Below are 19,121 nucleotides of genomic sequence, written 5' to 3' on the forward strand. Positions count from 1 at the left end.
TCACAAATATGATACATCAGGCCTTTGACTATTATTTTTGACATATTACTTAGAGATATAGCATAACAGCTTATATTTATATTTATTTGACGTAATCTGCAACACTGTTATAAAGATCTCACTGATATTGCATCTTATTTTTTAGCCGTTTAAATATTATCAATTGCACTAAATTGCATATTTCTACTCAGATTGGACCTCTGAAGTTTTCCTTTTCAAGTGTGAGCTCTATTCTGTACATCTGTATGAGCCATAAGAAGCCTGATGTATCAAAAAAAATGTCTAGAATTTAATTAACAGTTCCATTTCAAAAAGTTTGACTTTTCTTACTATTGGTAAACATTACTATAAGGTAAACCTAAAAATCTGCACAATGATAACCTCTGGAAAGTACATGAAAATGCACTATTTTATTGTCCACGGATTCTACAGCTTCAAGATTTACTTGAGTAAACATTCAATATGCCATAAACATTCTGCCCAGGTCTCTGACTTGAGCCGATTAAGCTGCGAACACATAGTAAGACTGATGATGACCTGATATGTAGACATACTAGATCATTTCAAGATGCTGTCAACTAAATCCTATTGGAAGAGCCAGGACATGGCAAGTGGCTTGCATATAAATAAATAAAATAATCTTATCTAAATGTACTGCATTAGATCCTGAGCTATACATATTCAAGATATTGATAACCTACTGAAAGTCATTTGACTGGTTTGAAGTAGAGCGATTGATACATTTGCCCTTATTAGGTGACAAGTGACCACAAGAAGAGTTTTGTCGGTGGAAACAGGCTTCCATAATATTCCACCATTGTAATAAATAGAGCTTGCAGTCTTCTGTGTAGGCCCATCAGGTCCTTTCTTCTTGCATCCATTAACACAGAAAGAACACTTCCAGTCATCTGTTCCTAAGTCAGACTCATTGTTAACACAATCCGAGACTTTGCATAAATACGTAAGAGAGTTTGTTTTGCATAGTTGTCGTCACAGAGGCAGAGAAAGCGCCAGCGCCGGACCGACTTTCCTGTGAAGTGCAGTGGTGACCCTCAGTAGTTACCTGTGTGGGCAGACAGACAGCGCTGGTAAATGATCTATAAGACCGGAGTGAATGACGTAAGACAGTGTGGAATTACTTTTACCTCTCTCTGAGAGTCAGTGCAGGGTTGTTGCTGAGGAAAGAGAGCTGCTGCTCCAGGCTGCAGACACGAAAGGCCAGGTAACACGACGACAGGATGAGCAGGATAATGCTATGAGACAGAAGTTAGACTTACATAAACAGCTTGCTTTTCAAATGGAAATAGAAGACCAGAACACTGTAACTATACGTGACCCACTTGAAACTAATTAGAGCGATGAGATAACAGACAGCCTTTATATACAGTGCCTTACAGTGTCAGTTTTTTCTGTTTTATGTTGCTGCCTTATGTTCAACTGCTTTAAATTACTTTTTTCCACTTCAGTCTACACTCCATACGCCATAATGACAAAGCAAAAAACAGAATTGTCACAACTTTGTAAATGTATTAAAAAAATCTGAAAATCTGAAATAAGCACATTGCATAAGTATTCATACCCTTAACTCAGTACTTAGCTGAAGCTCCTTTACAGCCTCAAGTATTTTTGGGTATGATGCTACAAGCTTTGCACATCTGCATTTGGCAATTAGCTGTTATTCTCACCACTTCACCTCTCAAGCTCTGTCAGCTTGGATAGGGGCTGGCAGACATTTTCAGGTTTCTCCAGAAATGTTTGATTGGGTTCAGGCCCAGGCTCTGGCCATTCAAGAACATTCACAGAGTTGTCTATAAGCAACTCTTGCTGTGTGCTTGGGGTCATTGTCCAGTTGGAAGGTGAACCTTCTGCCCAGTCTGAGTTTTCATTAAACCTATCAGTATATTTTGCTGTATTGAGCTTTTCTTCTACTCTGTCCTTCAGTCCCTGCTGCTTAAAGGTCCCATATTGTACACATTTCTGGAGGTTTATTTTAGTTGTTGATGTCCTTAAGAATATATATTTGCGGTATAAGTGCCAAAATCCATCTCAATATATTTTTACAGCTCCTTTTTTAGGAGCTCTGTCAAAAACAGGTCGATTTTGGCCCATCTAATTAATATTCATGAGCCTCTCTTCTGATTGGCCTGTTGTTTTCTGAGTGACGCACAGCCAGGCCAATCACAGGTAACTACGGTCATGTATCGTTGTAGCCGAACCCAGAGCCATAGAGAGAGCCTAGCCTGCTGATACTCAACAGGATATTTCATAATGATCATTAATGTTTTTTCTTTTTCAAACACCGAATGCAGTAGGCTACATAACTGTTGCTTTAGTAAAGCCCCTTTCACAATGCGCGCTGATTCTGGAAAATTACGGGAACGAGCACTGTGTGAACAAAAGCCAGAACCATAAAGGCAGTGTTGTAGTGATGATGCACGTTACCCTGCGACTCTTCACGATGAAAAAATACGTGCAAAGTGGAATGAAGCGGCGATCGGGCAGAGCCAGCTCCTCACTATCAGCGCTGAAGCACAGTTTGTTCAGGTTAGTTTCAGTTTAACAATCAGTGAAACGTACGCGTCGCATTACATCTCACATCCAAACGTCACATGTCTTTATGGGTTGTGTGTAAAGCACGCACAGATTCCGGAAAACAACTGTGAATGAACCAAATCAAACAACTCCGGAACAAATCATGGGACACATTATCCGTGTATTTACCGGAATGGCTGTGTGAAAGAGGCTGAAGTTGACGTGCCAGTGGTCTCTTATAGGGATGGGAATTGATAAGATTTTTACGATTCCAATTCCATTTTCGATTCTGCTTAACGATTCGATTCTTTATCGATTCCCTTATCGATTCTCATTTAGAAGAAAAGGGACAACAAATTGTTGATTAGCATCACCAATGAGAAAATTTATTAAATAATAAAATAAATATTCTTCTGTAAAATTAACAAAATACAACATAAATTATTTTGTGGCAATTCTACAAGAATGTCCAACATTTTCTAATAGAAATTAAAATTCTCCTTTTTAAAAGGATATATATGAACTCAAAAATAGAACTGTCAGCCAGTGACAAATACAATACAGTGTAAAATGCAGCTGAACTGTGCATTTTGCAAATCTGCAACCATCAGCTTGCTATGAAGATTTAACAATTATTTTGCAAAAAAATAAGCATATCTGCTTTTTCAGGAACGATACGTGACCTTTCTGGACTTATGTGATGGTCATCAAAATGTAATGCATGAGAAGGCGTTCATTTAACGTTAACCGTTACTAACAGCAAGTTTTACACAGCTAATATGATGGCAGTGTTTGTTAGTTAATTAGTTATTAGTTATTAAATATCAGTTTTATTAGCCGAGGAAATAACGTTGTTGCTGCTGCTGCCGCTGCTGGGTTGAGAACTGTTAGTCCGGAGCGGATCGAAAACGCAACATTCTTTTATTGTTATTGCATGCTGTGTGCGCAAATGTTTTAGCATGTTAGTGGTATTTCCTCCCTTTGAGGAAATATCTACGCTGCAAGTTGCCCTATTTTCGTCTTTTTTGGTGAAATACAACCAGACTTTTGAGCGTTTGTTCCGCTTAGGAGCCATGCTTACTATTGACTGAGCGTAAGCTACGCAACGTGCGTACGTTACGCAATGCGCGTGATGACGTCATTCGTGCCCACTGGAATCGTTAAGGGAATCGTTTGCAAATTTTGCAAACGATTCAAAGGAATTGAAACACTGGGAACCGGTTCTCAACAAGAACCGGTTTTCGATTCCCATCCCTAGTCTCTTATATTCACGTTGTTCTGAAGCCTGTGCAATGATGTAGTTTCGACATCTATCGACTGAACAGGGTTTTCTCGACTTGTTTTCGTGTTGTTGTTGCTTCGCAATGTTATCGACGCGATGTTGTCTGGGTTTGACAAAAGGAGGGTGGGACGTGGTTGGTGCTGGGGGTGGTGACTGAAGGCGGTGACTGAGTAGATCGGACGTCACATTTTTGCGGAAGTCACAGCGCCTCGTGAAAATGAACAGCTACTTTAAGCAGGCTGTGTGCAGTTTACTGTGGATTGACTGTTTTGAAACTCATATGGTAGTTACATAGCCCATAGTCCTCAGTTATCATGAAAAAAGCCAGGAAATTTTGATTTTGAGAATATGGGACCTTTAAAAACAGTCCCACAGCATGAGGCTGCTTCCACCACACTTTACTTTTGGGATGCTACTGTGCAGATGATAAGCAGTGCCTGGTTTACTTCAAACATGATGCTTGGAATTGAGGTTCATCAGACCAGGGAATCTTGTTTTTTACAGTCTGAGGGTCCTTCAGGTGCTTTTTTGCAAATTTCAAGTGTGTTTTCATGTCTCTTCACTAAGGAGAGGATTGAATCTTGCCACACTGCCATAAAGCCCAGATCGGCAGAGTATTGCAGTGATGTTTGTCCTTCTATAGGTTTCTTCTTTCTCAAAATATGTGACCATCAAGTTCTTGGTCAGCAGTCTAACCAAAGCCCTTCTCCATCAGTTGCTCAGTTTGGCCAGGAGGCCAACTCTAGGAAGAGTCCTGGTTGTTTCAAACATCTTTCATTAAGGATAACAGAGACTAAATGCTTCTATGAACCTTCAATGCTGAACTCTTCCCAAGATGTGTGGCTTGATGCAATCCTGAAGTGTAGTAACATCTACAAGCAATATGAATGCTCCTGAGCTTAATTTCAACTGTCCCAGATAAGGGTATGAATACTTATGCAATGGAATCTTTTAAGTTTTTTTTTATTTTTATAAATTTGCAAAAATGTTAAAAACCATTTTTTTTTTTGCTCTGCATTATGGTGTATGGTACGGTGACGCATTGCTGCCACACACTTATTTTTTTTCCCACTCAGCTATGTCGTTATAACGAGATCTTTTCTCGTAAAAACGACATCTTTTCTCGTTAAAACGACATATTTTCTCGTAAAAACGACATAATTTTCTCGTTAAAACGACATCTTTTCTCGTAATAACGAGATCTTTTCTCGTTAAAACGACATAATTTTCTCGTTAAAACGACATCTTTTTCTCGTAATAACGACATAATATGTCATACGATCTGACGTTCCTGTTATAGATGATATGATTATGTTATTGTGTATTATGCAAAGCGTTTGTCCACGCTGCCTTTTCCACAGTCCTGACATAAAGGAGGATGCACGCTGCTGGAGTTAGAATACACTAGCTATATATAGAAATAAACTGTTTTAATAATTTTAATGTATTGGTTTCAATTGTAGCTGCATGTTTATTAGGATTAATCTCCAATCTGCCCTCAGACCCAGAGGATTTAAGATGATCAGATCAAAACTGTTATTTCTGAATAATCGACTCTGAGCTTGGAATATTATTTGGATGAAAGTTTGATTTTACAGAAAATTTAAATACGATCATAAAGAAATAAAATAGAAATGACAAACGGTTTGGCTGCATTATGATAATAATAATTTCGTTCCTTTTCAAAAATGGACAAAATCAATGAAAAAAAAAAATCAGTTTAGTATTTTTGTCTGTGGGTAAAAAGAGAGCTTATGCTTTAATAATTATATGTGGGCGGCAATGAAAAGTCACTTTTTTAACTCAACCTGTCTTCATGTCTATCGCATCATGCAGAATAAATACAAATACAAAAATACAAACAAATCTAGCTTAATTTCGTTTTTCTGTTTCTCAAACAAAACGAAATAATAATAATAATAATAATAATAGGCTATTATTATTATTATTATTATTATTATTATTATTAGGCCTATTATTATATTTTCCTTATTATGAATTCTATTTATTTATTTCTGCTCATATTTCGATTTGCTGTTAAATCAATCAAAAAGATTTTATAATAAAAATAATAATACGCCTAATAATAATCATAATAATAATAATAATAATAATAATAATAATAAGCATAATAACAATTTGAGTAGCCTATTATTATTATTATTTCATTTTGTTTGAGAAACGGAAAAACGAAAAGCTTGATTCTTCATATTTTTGTTCGTGGGTAAAACACATGAGCTTATTGCTTGAATATTAATTGAACATGCCTGGGCGGCCTTGATACTTATGATTATATACAAATTATACATTATTTATTATATATTATTAAATTTTATTTTTAGCTGAATCAAGCCACGAATCCGGTTTTTCATCTGGATTATAGCCTACTGTGGAAATATGCTGCGCTGGCTGTAAGCACAATGGTAGGTAACAGATAATGAACTCACACGGGAAAGACTGTACACTACCTCTTGTTGGATTTATACGAATTAAGTAAACACAATTTTGTTTTCGATTCTTTTATTGAAGTAGACCTTTCAAGCTGCATAGAGAGACATAAATTGCGAGAGCGCACCCTGTATTTTTACAAAGGCAATTTGTAACGTTTTGTTGTTATTGTGGAAGTACATAAAATAAAGCAGACATTTATATTTCATTCCTCTGTAATCACAAAGTAAGGGATCGCGCTGGTACCGCCGACCCGAAAAGTGCAGTGAGCTTTATATGAGACTTGCAAAGAAACGTTATTGTGACTAATTTGCAGGGCTGGGTTCTCCGAAACCACCTTAACGCTACGTCGTTCTTAAGTTGTACCTTAAGAAGTACCTTATCGTTAATATGTGTTTTCCGAAACCTTCTTAGTTAAGTATACCTTCTGTAAGTCATACGTTCGTAAGGTTGGTCTGGAGCGCTCTTAGCTATACCTTACCGCTGCTGGCGGTTCATACCGCTAGTGGGCACCACGCAAAAAGCTTTTTTACATCGCAGTTTAATTACAAATAGAAAATTTTATATGAACATTTAATATAAAATCTGATTTAGTATTAAAATTGCATTTTTTACTTTAAAATTTTACACATAAAATACTTAAGTTGTTATAGCCTACACCCAGTGTCAAGTCAAGTCACCTTTATTTATATAGCGCTTTTAACAATACAGATTGTGTCAAAGCAACTGCACAGTATTTAAACAGCACAATAGTGTGTAAGTAACGCATTATTGTAAACAATCAATTTTCAGTAAAAGGCAGTTCATCAATGAATTCAGTGATATCATCATCCAGTTCAGTTCAAATAGTATACGGTATCGCTGGAAAGTGTCCCCAACTAAGCAAGCCAGAGGCGACAGCGGCAAGGAACCAAAACTCCACAGGTGACAGAAATGGAGAAAAAACCTTGGGAGAAACCAGGCTCAGTCGGGGGACCAGTTCTGGCCAGTGTATGGAAGTGTTTTCATTAATAAAGTTTCCATGGTTGTTAGCTTTTTTTAATTACTATCTCGAGGCACATCAGCGGGCGAACCATTTGACAGAAAAGGCTATGAGTCTATATAAAGAAAGATGAGTTTACACAAACTTTATAGCTATGGCAGCGAGACCTTGAGTACTTGTTTTAAATCAAAGACGGCGCCGTGCGTGGAGAGTAATAGTGTGTAATGCATACGCCAAAGTCCAATTTTGCATGCATATGATACGCCAATCCTTCCCATTAACTTCAATGGAGAGAGGATGCATACAAATACCACGCATCATCTTTTATATCATCTATATAAAAGATGATGCGTGGTATTTATACGCATCCTCTCTCCATTGAAGTTAATTGGAAGGATTGGCGTATCATATGCACGCAAAATTGGACTTTGGCTTATGCATTACACGCTATTGCAAAGTCGTGTTATTCGTACGCAAAATGATGAGAATAAGTTGAAACACATACACATGTATTTCTGCATGTACATATTTCATTGAGCCCCGATAAATGCAGTTTGTACTATTTCTAAAACGCTTCTTTATTAAAAAAAAAACATTGTTTTCTCAATACTTTACCTATACCGCTGTGAAAGAAAGAGCGCACAATCGATCACCGAGGCATCGATATCAACCTATTCAGCACCTCCACCATGGACAGCACCTGCTAAGGTCGCACTTAAGAAGGTTTACCTTAAGCAATATCCTAAGGTATAGTTTGGAGAACACACGTAGGAAAGGTATAGCTGTAGTTAAGGTGTACCTTTTGAGTCTTCGTAGCACGCTAAGAGACAACGTTATCGGAGAACGCAGCCCAGAGCGGTACATCAGACGAACATTTATTCTGCATGATGGGACAGACCGTAAAGACAAGCTGAGTCGAAAAGTGGCTTTTCCGGGCCGCTCACGCACAAATATTAAAGCATAAGCTCTCTTTTCATGAAAAAAAAATCTGGCTTTATTTATTTTCATTTTTTAAACAGAACGAAATCATCATAATCATAACACGATCAAACCGTGTGTCATTTTTCTTTTATTTATTTCTAATACTATTTACATTTTCTGTAAAATCAAACTTTCATCCAAATAATATTCCAAGCTCAGAGTCAGAAATAACAGTTTTGATCTGATCATCTTAAATCCTCTGGGTCTGAGGGCAGATTAGTATGGAGATTAATCCTAATAAACATGCTGCTACAATTGAAACAATTACATTAAAATTATTAAAACAGTGTATTTCTATAGGCTATATATAGCTAGTGTATTCTAACTCCAGCAGCGTGCATCCTCCTTTAGGTCAGAACTGTGGCGAAGGCAGCGCGGACAAACGTTTAGCTCCCTCACATAATGTCTATAACAGGAACATCAGATCAGATCGTATGACATGATATGTCGTTATAACGAGAAAAAGATGTCGTTTTAACGAGAAAATTATGTCGTTTTTACGAGAAAAGATCTCGTTATTACGAGAAAAGATGTCGTTTTAACGAGATAATTATGTCGTTTTTACGAGAAAAGATGTCGTTTTAACGAGAAAAGATGTCGTTTTAACGAGAAAAGATGTCGTTTTTACGAGAAAAGATCTCGTTATAACGACATAGCTGAGTGGGAAAAAAATTAAGTGTGCGGCAGCAATGCGTCACCGTAGTATGGAGTGTAGATTGATGTGGGGAAAAAAAGTAATTTAAAGCAGTTTAACATAAGACAGCAACTAAAAACTTGAAAAAATGAAAGAGTATGAATACTTTTGCAAGGCACTGTATCTATTCAGATTGACACCAGATGGCAGTGTTGTGAGTTTCTTTTTGACCTACACATAACCATGGTTGCATTGGACTCATTGCTCAAAAAAACAACAAAAAAAACCTCATAATTTAATTAAACAAATAATCATGGCAAATTCAGACAGTATTTAAAAAAACAGCTTTAATTTTTTTTTTTTATAAATAGTAGTAAAAATCTGTTCTGAAAAAAGAAGTTCTGAAAACTAACAGTGTTTGGAACTCTTAATGTATTTAGTGGGGTGTATGTTTGAATTTGTTGTTATAATCATTATAATCTGCAGGTCCCAATATCTTTTCTGTCGAAATTGTTGTTTTAAAACATTTTTTCTGGTAACAACTCTTCTATTTCTATTTTTCTGAAAACAAACAGCAGACCCCACTGGCGTGTGCACGTGGCACTGCATGATATGAATAGCCAGTTTACATGCATGGCAGTTTACTTCTCTAGATTGAGTTCATCCCCGCTGCACCACATAAACTACATAAATCAGGCCGGATGACGATGGGGACGGATTACTGGAACAGGTGGACTGGCAAGCAAATGCAAGTTTGTCCGTCCAAGTAATGAGAAAATCTCCCCTGCCTTGGGATTTGATCTATTTATAAAGCTTAGAAAAAAGTTGAGTTTTACTGAAGTACGATTAAGTGTGCATACTTTTTTCCACAAATGTTTTTTTAGTCTTTGATTTTTAATTGAGGAATTTCAACACAATACCTTTACTTTGAATAAAAAGTGATATAAGTGATTTTTTTGTGTATGAAAATAACAGATACCACTGAATTAGGTGCTTTGAAACAACACACCAGAAAGCAAAAGCATAGACACAAAGCAAGGATGTCCAGCCAAACTCACAGCAGGATGAAGAATTTCAGTAGTTGGTACTCCATCTGGCCCAATTCTGGTATCGTCTCTGTCAGGAGGATCTTCTTGGTTTCCAAACTTTGATCTGAAATCGACAGAAAAATATCACAGGATGAGGAAATGCATGACATAATGATTTAAGTCCTGTCTTTTAGAGACCCTAAAAAGTATTTTAGAAATGCATACAGTTCTCATATTAATTGAAAGACTATGCGGAGCATTTGTTGAAATAAAAATTCTATATCATATGTCGACAACCCATAACCATTTGACCACAAATGTTTTTTTATATTACACAAACAAGCATTTAAAAGTATTAGATCTATTAATCTTAGCAGAGGCTGGTTTTTAATGTTTTATCTCTACTTTCTAAAATCTCCTTCTAGGTTTAATCTCATATTGCATAATGAATCCGAGCAAACAGGACTGTTCCTGCCTCATGTCCACACACACACACACACACACACACACACACACACACTGAGAGAACCAAACACTCACAACGTGAGCAGACATATGACGTCAAAGTGAGGTGATCAGCTTTCTCCTGAACAGAATGAAATCATTTAATGGACATTTTTTCATTCCCTCCCAAGAAAAAAATGTGATAAAATGGGGACATTACCTGACATTAATTTCTCTGGTCTGAAAAATTAATCCGCTCATGGCTAATGCATTTCCCACTGCAGAATTTCACCTGGCTTTACCATCAGCAGCACAGCACAAAAATGACCTGATAATGCGCAAGGCTGGGGGATTTTTTTCTCTCATTGGTAGCAGTATTTTATATTCTTATTTCAGTAAGTGCTATATATACTGTATATAATTAGTAGTAGTAGTAGTATTTATTTAAAAAAATATGACTTTTCCACAACATTGCCAGTCATTTATAATTACAAGAGTCTTTATTATAACCACTTCATAAAGATTTCTCAGGTCAAAATTCATCTTTTGAATGAACAGATTTAAATCACTGTGGGAACCCTGTATAGTGTAAATTTCCAAAGACTCATATGACAGAACATGCAAAACTTGCAAGATACATCTGAAATATGCAGCACTGAACATTTCATAACCTCTAACCCATTGTTACCCTACCCAAAAAAACTAGGATAGATTTTCATTATCATGCAGTGGGGAAAATAGTTATTTGATCCCCTGCTGATTTTGTACATTTGCCCACTGACAAAGAAATTATCAGGTAGGTTGAATGGTAGGTTTATTTAAAATTCCAGAAAAATGCATTTCAAAAAAGTTATACATTTATTTGCATTTTAATGAGTGAAATAAGTATGTGATCCATTATTAATCAGCAAGATTTCTGGCTCTCAGGTGTCTTTTATACAGGTGACAAATTTCATAAAAGACACCTGTCCACAGAAGCAATCAATCAATCAGATTCCAAACTCTCCACCATGGCCAAAACCAAAGAGCTGTCCAAGGATGTCAGGGACAAGACTGTAGACCTACACAAGGCTGGAATGGGCTACAAGACCATCGCCAAGCAGCTTGGTGAGAAAGTGACAACAGTTGGTCAGATTATTCGCAAATGGAAAAAACACAAAATAACTCTCAATCTACCTTGGTCTCCAGCTCCATGCAAGATCTCACCTCGTGGAGTTTCAATGATCATGAGAACAGTGAGGAATCAGCCCAGAACTACACGGGAGGATCTTGTCAATGATCTCAAGGCAGCTGGGACCATAGTCACCAAGAAAATAATTGGTAACACACTACTCCATGAAGGACTAAATCCTGCAGTGCCCGCAAGTTGCCCCTGCTCAAGAAAGCACATTAACAGTCCCAATGAACATCTGAGTGATTCAGAGGAGAACTGGGTGAAAGTGTTGAGGTCAGATGAGACCAAAATCGTGCTCTTTGGCATCACTTCATCTCGGCGTGTTTGGAGGAGGAGAAATGCTGCCTGTGACCCCAAGAACACCATCCCCAACATCAAAAATGGAGGTGGAAACATTATGCTTTGGGGGTGTTTTTCTACTAAGGGGACAGGACAACTTCACCGCATCATACCGTCGAATCTTGGTGAGAAACTCCTTCTCTCACTGAAAATGGGTCGTGGGTGGGTATTCCATCATGACAATGACCCAAAACACATGGCCAAGGCAACAAAGGAGTGGCTCAGAAAGAAACACTATAAGGTCCTGGAGTGGCCTAGCCAGTAACCAGACCTTAATCCCAAAGAAAATCTGTGGAGGGAGCTGAAGGTTCGAGTTGCCAAACGTCAGCCTTGAAACCTTAATGACTAGGAGAGGATCTGCAAAGAGGAGTGGGACAAAATCCCCCCTGAGATGTGTGCAAACCTGGTGGCCAACTACAAGAAACGTCCTTTGTGATTGCCAACATGGGTTTTGCCACCAAGTCATGTTTTGCAAAGGGGTCAAATACTTATTTCACTCATTAAAATGCAAATAAATTCATAGCTTTTTTAAAATGCATTTTCTGGATTGTTTCTGTTGTTATTCTGTCTTTCACTGTTAAAATAAAGCTACCATTAATATTATAGACTGATCATTTCTTTGTCAGTGAGCAAATGTACAAAATCAGCAGGGGATCAAATAATTATTTTCCCCACTGTATATATACACATGCTATTTACATGATACTTCTAGCTACTTTAAAAAAGAAACTTTAACTTTAGAAAACCATAAAACCATGGTCCAAAATATAGTATTACTGTGGCATAATTTCCCAAATATATCTAAATACCTTTTTTGGTCAGTCACTCACCTTCCAGAGGTTTGTCGGTCTGGAAGGGGGCGTCTACGGCATTCAGGCTGGCGGTGGAGTTTCCCAGTAAGTCCGGTAAAGAAGAAGCTACAGACACCACTGATGGCTTCCTCCTCCACTTTAGCACTGGAGGAAATTCATCTGGTACAGGGAAAACTTCAGGAACAGGGAACTCATCCTACACCAGCACATGGAAATACAGGTCACACTAGGATTCACTAAGCATGAACTGTGCCCAATGATAACGCAGTTTTTATACATCCCTTTTATATAAACATTCATTTACAGTTTGTTTACATTGTATGGTAATATTGTGAATGAAAATTGACCAAATGAGAGATTAAACCTACCAGAGATAAAGCATTGGGCTCATCCATGTACTGCTTGAGGCATAGGATCTTCTTCCCATTTACCTGTATGACAGACGGCAACATGATAATCACCCATTTGTCATCAGGCTAACACTGTTTACATGTTCTCGACATAAAAACCCAGAGGCACTGACTAAATTCTCACCTGTAGATGTGTGCAGATGCGTCTCAACACATCATAGACGCTATCTCTGGACAGTAGAGACACAAACACATACTGTGGGCAGAAAGGACACAAACATATCTTCATTATAGTGATGAAGTGTAAACATAGACTATAATACATTTTTAATATGTTGGTTGGTTTCTAACTAGTCCAAGCTGGTCTTTTGATGCTCAAAGCTGTTTTAGGTGGTTAATGGTGGAACTAATGCTAGAAGATCTTGGACGGCTTGCTCCATAACAGAGTTTCTTTATGACCTTAAGTTGGTGAAACCTGTTTTGTCACCTACCTAAACCAGCACTAAACCACACTCTTAAGATAAAGGTTCTAAAAGAGCATTTTCACAGTGATGAATCATACGGAATTCCCCAAAAAGGTTTTATTAGTTTTCTTAGTGTGAAGAATTTAAAGACAAAATTACCACCTAAACTGTTTTAGCTGGATTTTCTCTTGGAGATGTGGGAGAAGATACTGTGCATAACCAGAGTATGAAGACAAGCCACTTCAGTTTAATTTAACAATGTAGCCACATATAATCTCACTACCAGGAAAGGATCATATTTTTAGGGAACACCGTGAGTGCATGAAAGCTGATCTCATGAGGGGCAGAGGCTTTATGGATTAGTACAAAACAAATGCAACCTTCAAGTGGAGTCTGAAAAATAATGGCATTATGTGCACATGGATGACTAAACAAATTCTCAAAAATACCTACCTTTTGCATGCATATTCGCATTAAAAGTATTTGAAAAGCATGTTTGCAAGGGGAAGTGGTAGCAGTGGGAATTTAGCTTCCATTGGAGAATTTTTAGTTATTTTAATGCAAATCAATTCATTATTTGGAAGTTGCCATGTATAAATACAGTATATAGGTTTTGCAAAGGAGAACCAGTCATAAGGGTCCATTTTTTTAATTGGGATTTATACATCACCTGAAAGATGAAAAAATAAGCTTTCCATTGTCCTTTTCCAATATTCCATGGGACAATATTTTGGCCTATTTGAAAATCTGGAACCAAAATACTGAAAAAAATCACTTTTAAAGTTGTCCAAATGAAGTTCTTAGCAATGCATATTATTAATCAATAATTAAGTTTTGACATATTTACGGTAGGAAATTTACAAAATATATTAATGGAACATGAACTTTACTTAATATCCTAATGATTTTTGGCATAAAAGAAAAAATGATCATTTTAACCCATATAATGTATTTTTGGCTATTGCTACAAATATACCTGTGCTACTTAAGACTGGTTTTGTAGTCAAGGGTCACATTTAATTATTTACAAATTTTGTATTAAACTTAAATGCATATTAGTAGCTGCAATAACAACTGCCTATCTAGGATTTTACCAGGTGCTCTTCAAATCACTAATATTTCTTTTTCATAATGGCTGTTTTGCTCTGCTTTCACTGTACAGGAAGTAAATGACTGCCTTAAATAAATATAGAATTACTGACTATTCACAGGCATTAATCCCAATAAGACTGCTTTCAACTACTCATATACAAGATTATCAGTAATATGAGCCAACTGAAGCCTGAAAAAAATTGGATGCCAAGTCCACTGACCCACACCAAATGGTAATGAATTTCCTCTAGAGATTATTGAGATTAAATGGAAAACAAATCAAGTCTGCAATCACAAGACAGACATCTCAAAATGAATGCAAACATTTCTCATTAATTTCTATTTTAAAAAATGATCTGAGCTATGCTAGCCATATTTATAGTTATAGTACATGCCTTATTTGTATCTGTTTTTATTTATTGGAATGAACCATCTAAGATAAATATTGTCCTCTTTTTTCACTTTTTCTAGATTCCAGTCAGATGAAACGAGCCACTGTTTATTTTACTTCTTCTGAGAAATAGACCCAAGCAATCTCACACTTCTCTAGAGTTTCAAAAGAGATCAAAAAAGATCAAATAATTCACAAAATGTGCTCAGATTTGCTCAGAGTCTGCAATGAAGCTTCAGAGATTTCAATAGGAACTCAAATGTTTCTAATCTAAATTATACAAAACTAAATACTCTGAGCGATCCACATTCTAGTCTGATACATTTCTATTCATCATCACCAATAACTTTTAGAAGAAACATCTGAAGCATTAACAAAATTTGATCTCCTTTAAAGGATTAGGTTACGTCCAGAAAATTCCTGATTATCTACCTTTATAGTTTAGTTGATTCTTATCAGCGAAGTAAAACTGGTTTAGAAAGGAAGACTATTGTTCAGTAGTCTGGCAACTGGCCAGAGCAAAGAATGGATTTGTTATCAGATAATATGGTCTTTATTAATTATGAGGTTGCTCTTTCACAGCTCAGGAAACTTAAAGGATTAGTTCACTTTCAGAATAAGAATTTCCTGATAATTTACTCACCCCCATGTCATCTTAGATGTTCAGGTCTTTCTTTCTTTAGTCGAAAAGAAATTTAGGTTTTTGAGGAAAACATTCCAGGATGCGCTCTTGGCCACTGATTTGTGCTCTCTGCATTTTCTTTCAGAATTATCATTGGCTGATAGAAAGGTTAAAAATAGCATTTATATCGGATGGAAATAGGATCACGTCATGATCTATTCCGTCGTGCTGCGCTCAAATTTGTGGACAACATGAGCCAGTTCCACTGTAAAAAAATTTTTAACTGGTTCATTTAAACGATCTATCCGTACTAACCTTTTCGTGGAAACGAATCAGACTTCTAATAACTATTAGTGAGCAAGAGGCAAATCAATGGGTGCTTCTCAAACAGAAGGCTACATCCTCAAACTCAGATGAGCTCAGTAATAATCGTTTTTTTTTATTCAGTTTATTTTCGTGAATTGACATTCAGTGACGTTTGATGACAAGCAGCCGACATATGCAGACTTTCCTTTGAGAGGCACCCATATATAAGTTTTGTTGAACTAAAAATGATTCTCCTTGATGGGATCGATTCCAAACTCAATTCCCATGCCTCGGAATCGATTCTTTTTGGAAACGATTCCCAGCCCTACCATATAGTGGACTTCAATGGGAGCCAATGTGTTGAAGGTCCAACCTGCCGTTTCAATGTAGCTTCAAAAGGCCCTAGACAATCTCACTTGAGGAACAAGGGTCTTGTCTAGTAAAACAATCACTCAATTAAAAAAAAAAAAAAATATATATATATATATATATACTTTCTAACCACAAATGCTCATCTTGCACTAGACTGACTTTACGCATTACGCAGTCACATTGGAAAGGTCACATGTGATATAGGAGGAAGTACCGACCCACTGTTTACAAAGCAAATGTGCAACGATTGGACAATTTTGTAGTTGGGGGAAAAATTAGGTTTTGTAACCCTACCTTTTCACACAGATGTACTCCTTTCCAACATTCCATTGCAAGGCCATGGGAACCAGATGAGTCCTCCCCAATTTGACTTTGTTGCAATATGGAACTCTTGCATTATTATTGACATTTTATTTTATTATTTTAATACTGTAAGGTTGCTTTGACACAACTTGTATTGTAAAAAGCGCTGTATAAATAATCTTGACTTGACTTGACTAGATAGTGCAAGATGAGCATTTATGGTTAAAAGGTATATACATTTTTATAATTTTTTTAGAAAATGACCTTTTTGCTAGACCATACCCTTATTCCTCAGCTGGGATTGTATAGAGTTCTTTGAAGCTGCATTAAAACTGCAATTTGGACATTCAACTTGTTGATTCCATTGAAGTCCACGTGGGGAAAAATCCTGGAATGTTTTCCACAAAAACCTTAAATTCTTGAACTGAAGAAAGACAGACATGAACATCTTGGATAGCATGGGGGTGAGTAAATTATCAGGAAATTCGTGTTCTGAAAGTGACTAATCCATTAAGTTTCCTGAGCTGTGAAAGAGCAACCGCATAAATCATAAAGACAATATTATCTGATAACAAATCAGTTCTTTGTAGTACTGAATAATAGTCTTCCTTTCTAAACCAGTTTTACTTCGCTGACAAAAATCAACTAAACAAAAAGATATAAATGCTGACTGGAGACAGATTCATACTGTGACCTGCAGTCTCAGTGTTGCATCAATTTGCATTTCCACTGTTTTGCAGCAGCGCCACAGCATATGCTAACTAAGCTTTGTATTTCAATCTGCCAGTCTGTGACCTGGAACCCGGTGGAAACGCACCTTCTGACTGCTGTCTGTGGTGATAGCCAAGCCATTAGGAACCAGACCTGCTGTCTTATGTTTCTTCACCAACCGCACGGACGCAACAGGAATGGCCACCTGAGAGGCAAGAGAAAGTGTCAGAAAAAAGGAAAAAGTTCCTTGTTTCAAAGTGCATCTTTGCTTACTAATTCTTGCACACAACATTTTCCCTCTCAAGGATGGAAACTGGACCAGCCAAATCTAATTACTAAATAACGTGGTGCACAAAGAAAACGATATAGCATTACGCTTAATTCAGCACAACAAACCGCAACATGGCATGCAGCCAAAAGTACACAAAACACCAGTCATTCTCTGCTATTAGTCCTTGCTAATTTGATCATTCGTTCTGTAAGATTATTCCTTTTAAGTTTGTTATGCTAAAATTGTACTACCTTATTAACTAGTGTGTTTTGTGCTGTTTTTTGGGTCGTTCAGACATTTTTGCATCTGAGTCTGATCTACAACTCAATTTCAAACCCACAATATTTTGAATGTAAGATGAACAAAACTTTTTTAATACAGAAAGCAAAAGAAAGCACACTGAAACTGATACTTTCACAATGTACTCGGCTTTTTATATACAGACGTTGATACTTGTCTTTAAGTACTATGGGAAAATATAATTTGATATGATGTTCAGTTTTCAAATTAAATGTCACATTAAAATGGCACTTTTCTAACACAAATGGCACTGATTTCTGAGAATTAACTTACTAATTATGTCTATAGTTATAATCATCAGTTGAAGATGTGATGCTCACCTTGATGTCTTTACCAAAGAGGTTGGCGTAGAAACACAGCCAATTTCGAGAGATGTAGAGTCGGCCTTGCAGTAGGATGTCTCGCAGCAGGGCGCAGGAGTAAACTAAAGGACGGGTTATAAGTGCACTTATACAAGAGATCTGCAAGTCATGCAAGCTGATACACAACAGCATCAAATTTTGATGTCTTGTTTCACTTGAACTAGCTCATAGCAGTTTATATGCTGATACTAATGTTAGACAGATTGCAAAAACATAACATTACCAAACATCAAGATGAACAAGAAATACATTGGGGTCCGAACGACTAAGAAACGGTATCCCACATGCAATTCAATCCTTGAAATAATCAAAGTTTTAGGATTTTAAAATATTTTATTTGACATATTAAATGACTATTAAATATTAATATGTGACCCTGGACCACAAAACCTTAAGTAGTCTTAAGTAGCACAGGTATATTTGTAGCAATAACAAAAAATACATTGTATGGGTCAAAATTATCAATTTTTCTTTTATGCCAAAAATCATTAGGATATTAAGTAAAGATCATGTTCCGTGAAGATATTTTGTACATTTCCTACCGTAAATATATCAAAACTTAATTTTTTATTAGTAATATACATTGCTATGAACTTGATTTGGACAACAAAGGCGATTTTCTCCGTATTTTTTTATTTTCTGCACCCTCAGATTCCAGATTTTCCAAAATTGTTGTATCATAACAAACCATACATCAGTGGAAAGCTTATTTATTCGGTTTTCAGTTTATGTATAAATCTCTATTTCCCCAAATTTACCCTTATGACTGGTTTTGTGGTCCAAGGTCACATATTTATTAAATTTTTGCACTATTTTAGGTCACCAATCAGAAAAGTCAGACGCCATTTGAATCAAGCTGGATAATTTGATCAGGTTTGTTTATGCAGCTCCAGTGCTGCTATCAAAGCCAAAATAAACAAA

General features: G+C 36.6%; 1 protein-coding gene across 1 annotated transcript; it reads right to left on the reverse strand.

The window, feature by feature from the left end:
- Positions 1–384: 384 nt before the first annotated feature.
- Positions 385–18,380, reverse strand: gramd2aa (GRAM domain containing 2Aa). Its single transcript, XM_073835700.1, has 8 exons — positions 18,159–18,380; positions 17,374–17,472; positions 13,191–13,262; positions 13,025–13,087; positions 12,675–12,852; positions 9,918–10,011; positions 1,146–1,253; positions 385–1,063 (listed from the first exon to the last, which is right to left on the reverse strand). The coding sequence occupies exons 1-8, from the start codon at positions 18,330–18,332 to the stop codon at positions 1,060–1,062; spliced, it is 792 nt and encodes a 263-aa protein (XP_073691801.1). The 5' UTR covers positions 18,333–18,380; the 3' UTR covers positions 385–1,059.
- Positions 18,381–19,121: the final 741 nt, after the last annotated feature.

Source organism: Garra rufa, chromosome 3, assembly GCF_049309525.1.
Source record: "Garra rufa chromosome 3, GarRuf1.0, whole genome shotgun sequence".
In the NCBI taxonomy this organism is placed as follows: Eukaryota; Metazoa; Chordata; class Actinopteri; order Cypriniformes; family Cyprinidae; genus Garra; species Garra rufa.